Source organism: Tachysurus vachellii, chromosome 19, assembly GCF_030014155.1.
Source record: "Tachysurus vachellii isolate PV-2020 chromosome 19, HZAU_Pvac_v1, whole genome shotgun sequence".
Lineage (NCBI taxonomy): Eukaryota > Metazoa > Chordata > Actinopteri > Siluriformes > Bagridae > Tachysurus > Tachysurus vachellii.
In genome coordinates this window covers 21,907,967-21,912,966 of record NC_083478.1, presented here as the reverse complement: position 1 = coordinate 21,912,966, position 5,000 = coordinate 21,907,967, and the positions used below count along the sequence as shown (strand labels likewise).

Sequence of the window (5,000 nt, the reverse complement as noted above, 5' to 3'; positions counted from 1 at the left end):
TTTAACAAAATTTACGTTTTAAAAAAAAGCTGAGGTTCCAGGCAACATTTTACAAAACCCACTTTGGGAACTGAAGCTCTAAAGAAACCATCAATCAGATAAATAAAGCATTACAGTCACTGTAGCTCCTTCTCCTTAAAGTTAGCAGTAGTGTGTGTGTGTGTGTGGTGCTGGTGGGAGTGTGTTGGCTTTAGCTGTGTGTATTAGGTCTTGGTACCTCACTGGTGTAGTACAAATGGATACACAAAGTACACACACACACAAACGGTAAGAATAAAGAGTGTACACATGTGAGACACACAATATAGCTGAATGGTGTGTTAGATAAGGCTAAAGGTCAGCTTCAGACTAATCTCACTGCCCTGCTGAAATGTCATATGCTTCACATCCTGTGTGTGTGTGTGTGTGTGTGTGTGTGGTCACATGATCATTAGAACAACTGTGTATGATATATTAGAACCCAAACATTGACACGGTGCTGTTTAATATCTAAAATGTCTTGTTAATAAACGTGCACATTAAATATGTAATTGTGCAGCTGCTACAGTGTGTGTGTGGTGTGTAGGGAGTTTCTGGGTCGGTCTGTTTAACATCTTTTAATTAACCAAACTTCCACAGTCAGCATTTCAGCTACAACACACACACACACACAAACCCTGACACTGCTGAGTAGGAGTTTTGTGATTGTCTGTTTTGTTGGACATTTACACACTTTGTTGTGTTTTGTGTGGTTGTGTTAACACAAAGCTCATGTTGGTGTACTGCACTGACGCCTCACCGTGTATTTAATACCTTTTATCTTGTGGTATTTCACATCGTCACTCCTTCACACTTTCAGCTCACTGGTTGTCTCTCATCAGCATGACCTTGTGTAGACTAGTGAACACACTGATCAGGTGTAGATAAGTAGAACATAAACACTTTCATTCTAGAGCCAGAAACAGTGCTGCAGATACGTGTGTGTGTGTGTGTGTGTGTGTGTGTGTGTGTGTGTGTGTGTGTGTTAATGTAGGTGAGTCCAGTACCGTGTCATGTACGTGGGCCGTTCTCATGTGGCCGTTTATGTGGACGAACTTTGACCTGTGGGAACCATAGCTGCAGCCTGGAGTGTCACGTGGTGACCTTTGACCCCAAAAGGGAGAAAAGCGAGGTGTGTCACCCACTTGTATCTCACTCATGTTTCTTTATTTAGGCTCTGTAAGCTCTGTGACCTGTGTGTGTGTCTGTGTGTACTTGTACAGGCCAGTAAGGAGTGTGAACAGTGTGAAGAGGGCTGCTCTAAACCCCGCCCCACTGGGTGCCCTCACCCATGTGCCCTTCCCTGTCACCATGGCGACTGTCCTCCCTGTACTCAGATGATCAGACAGCGATGCCACTGCAAGATGTCAATCCTGTACATAGAGTGTCTGTGAGTCATTTCACCATACGTACTAATGAAAGAACCTTTCACCAGGACCAGAGAACACCAGAGAGCTAAGAGCTCAAACGTATCTGTCTTAGCCACATAAAGTGTAAAGTGTGCAGTACAATGTACAATGTTACTCATAATGTCTCAGACTAGATTATAGTTCTAATACTGACATATCATACTGTTAGCTCACATTTACTATGGTGTGTGTGTGCGTGTGTGTGTGTGCGTGTGTGTGTGTGTGTGCGTGTGCGTGTGTGCGTGTGCGTGTGTGTGTGTGTGTGTGTGTGTGTGTGTGTGTGTGTGTGTGCGTGCAGGAAGCTGACCTCTATTGATGATGAAGGAAGAAAACTCCTCACCTCCTGCAGGAACCAGTGTCCTAAACAGGTGTGTGTGTGCACAGGAGTGTGTGTGGGTGCGCGCGCACAGGAGTGTGTGTGTGTGTGTGGGTGCGCGCGCACAGGAGTGTGGGTGTGTGTGGGTGCGCGCGCACAGGAGTGTGTGTGGGTGGGTGCGCGCGCACAGGAGTGTGGGTGTGTGTGGGTGCGCGCGCACAGGAGTGTGGGTGTGTGTGGGTGCGCGCGCACAGGAGTGTGTGTGGGTGGGTGCGCGCGCACAGGAGTGTGTGTGTGTGTGTGTATCAATGTGTGCCCTCAAACCTCCAGTCATTTCCGAGTCCCAAGACTTCTTCCTGTCCTCCTTCCTCTCTGTGTCCCATCCTGCTAACAGATGTGTGTGTTTGTGTGTGTTGTGTAACGTAAACACTGTGTGAGAGAGAAACGTTTACTAACGCAGATCAAACAACTTGGGAACGTTCCAGTACCTTAAAACCCAGTGTTCCTAAACATTCTATATGCTTTCACCTTATACACACACACACACACACACACACACACACACACACTTTTTGTTATTGTCTCACTTTCCATGTCTCTCTCTCGGTCTCTTTCTCTCCATGTCCTTATTGCTCACTTGCCTTTAAATCCTGTTGAGTTATTGTTCGTTCCTCTCACCCTGAGGAACAGAATCATGGACAATGGATCAGTACAACGATGGTTTTGGGCATGTTTTGTTTGTTAAGCTGATTTACTGTTCATATTAGATTTGTTATTAGATTGTTCTTGTCCTATTTAAGGTTGTGTATTCATCACTGTAATATTTATCACTAGTCTGTAGTGAACAGTCGTGACCCACCCGCACTATGGCTCAGCCTGAGTGAGGTTATGATTAGAAGTGTGTAATATAAAGGTACATAAACAGTGAATTTGCAGATGAATCATTTGAAGTGACCGAAGTCTCAAACTGAGTTGTGTGTGTTTTGAAAGAGATTTAAATGTAAAGAAGATTAAATATGAAGGTTAATGTTAACAGCCGTAAGTTTGTGGTAGCATTTGAAGGTAACGGTGTTCTGTGCCATTGAAGCCATTCCACTATTAAAATGATGGCTTCAGTGATTCAGTTTCTTGTCATGATTCTGTTTATCACGTAACATTAGTATTAGATCATTAGTGTGTGATTGTGTGTGTGTGTGTTTGTAGCTGAAGTGTGGCCATCGCTGTAAGGAGCTGTGTCACACCGGGGTTTGTGAAGAGAACTGCAACCAGAAAGTTAAAGTCAAGTGTCCATGCAAGAGGATCAAAAAGGTACACACACGAGATTCTGGAGCTTTATGGATGTTTCAATACTATTGTTTTTTTAACATTTTACAGTAAAAGCTCATATTGTGCCCATTAAAGGAGCTGAAGTACTGGGATCTGATTCATTTATTTAGTTGTTGTCATGTTGCCCACACGTATAGCTATCTAACATAGCGTTAAGTTCTGTTCCCTGCTGATAAGAGCATGCATTGTGTCCCTCATAAAGTCCTGGTGTTGTTCCCTAAACTCCAGTGTGATGTTAACTGTAATGTGTTTGTGCAGCTGAAACATTAATGTTGATTTTACAGTGTTCACTTGGATACGGTTCATTTACCTTTAAATCAGATGTGCAACCTCATGCGTTACTGCTTTGCACTACATCTCTCACACACACACGTGCACACACACATTATTCTCAGCACACATTCAGCTGTAAATCTGACTCATCTCTCTGTGCATCTAATGAAGCACGTCAGTGAGAAACAAAAAGTCTTTACAAAGTCACATTTATTGGGAAAGGCTTAAAAACTTTGCAGCTGAAATGATTTAAAGATGTTCAGTGAACAGCATAGACCTCATTTCCAAACAACAAACATTTAAGGGGGGGGAAAAAATCTGTTTTCTCTGTTTATTTCTCTGATCTTTCCTATTTATCAAGAGCACACACAAGTAGTGAGCTGGGACTCTGAGCTTCATCTACAGTTAAGCTTCCTAGTAAGAAGGAAAAGTTTATGGCTTTGTAGAAAGGACAATGATTAGTCATCAGGGATACTTTTTAAGTGTGTGTGTGTGTGTGTGTGTGTGTGTGTGTGTGTGTGTGTGTGTGTGTAGGAGTTTTCATGTTCCCACACCAGACAGGAGGAGAATCTTGTGGTATGTGACGAAACCTGTAAGGACCTACAGAGGAAATATGCTGAGGTAACACTCGTACACACACACACACACACACACACACACACACAGCCATTATGTATATATACGGTTGCACAGTAGTGAGTTGTTTATAATCCTGTTCTCACTTTACACCACAGTTCTATCAGATTATGGATTCTGATTGATCAGGAAGTGTTGATTAACTTTAAATGCACAACTGTTTATATTAATATTCTATAGTAACAGCTCTTTCATGTAAAAACAAATTTAAATGACTGATATGGTGAAGTGTAATTAGTGAAGACTGAGAATAAAGAGGGGCTGAAGAGGGATGAATGTTTATATCGTCTGTGTGAGTCTGTGTGTCTGTGTGTGTCTGTGTGTGTGTGAGAGAGAGAGAGTATAATGAGTTACTATGGTGATTGGGTGTAAAATGCACTATTGTGTGTTCATCTTTATGTGCTGCCACTGGGGGAGCTAAAAATATGGGGCCATTAGTACAGCGCACACACACACACACACACACGAAGGCAGTAAACTGCTAGAACTCACACTAGAGCTAATGGTGATTACCCACGTTCATTACACACACGCAGAACAAGCCACTAATAACTTTCCCTGGGAGAAATGTAGAAATTAAGTGTGTGTGTGTGTGTGTGTGTGTGTGTGCTCATGCACAGGCCCAAGAAGCAGAGGAGAGAGCAATCAAAGAGGAAGAGCTGAAGAAACAGCAGGTATTTTTCCCTCCATATAGATTAGTCTAATTCTGTTCTCATTTTAAACGTGTGTAAATGTGTGTGTGTGTGTCTTTCCGTCTCAGGCCGAGCTGGAGGCCTTTGAAAAGCGGCAGAAAGGAAAACGGAAGAAGAATCGGCGCAACACAGAGGTGGAAACCCAGGAAAGTGTGTGGCTTAAATACAGGAAGTTCCTCCTGGTGCCTGTCTGTGGCGTCCTATTGGCTGTTGGAGCGTTTTATCTGCTGCAGGCCAGTTAGAGCACTGGGCCAGTGACCAGCACTGAAACACCACGCTGATACACACAGTTTCTGCTTTAACAAAGTCATCATCGGGATGACAAAGGGG

The 5,000-nt window shown here is 43.3% G+C and overlaps 1 protein-coding gene across 2 annotated transcripts in view; it reads left to right on the top strand.

The window, feature by feature from the left end:
* The window catches only part of nfxl1 (nuclear transcription factor, X-box binding-like 1), a 12,397-nt gene that overhangs the window by 7,108 nt on the left and 289 nt on the right, over positions 1-5,000 (top strand). For both annotated transcript variants that reach the window (XM_060894087.1, XM_060894086.1), the window contains exons 17-23: positions 1,013-1,150; positions 1,242-1,408; positions 1,726-1,795; positions 2,947-3,051; positions 3,877-3,963; positions 4,599-4,652; positions 4,739-5,000. The exon at positions 4,739-5,000 is cut by the window's right edge and continues 289 nt beyond it. In XM_060894087.1, the coding sequence (XP_060750070.1) occupies positions 1,013-1,150; positions 1,242-1,408; positions 1,726-1,795; positions 2,947-3,051; positions 3,877-3,963; positions 4,599-4,652; positions 4,739-4,912 (795 nt within the window). In that variant the 3' untranslated portion in view covers positions 4,913-5,000. The remainder of the gene's footprint in view (positions 1-1,012; positions 1,151-1,241; positions 1,409-1,725; positions 1,796-2,946; positions 3,052-3,876; positions 3,964-4,598; positions 4,653-4,738) is intronic.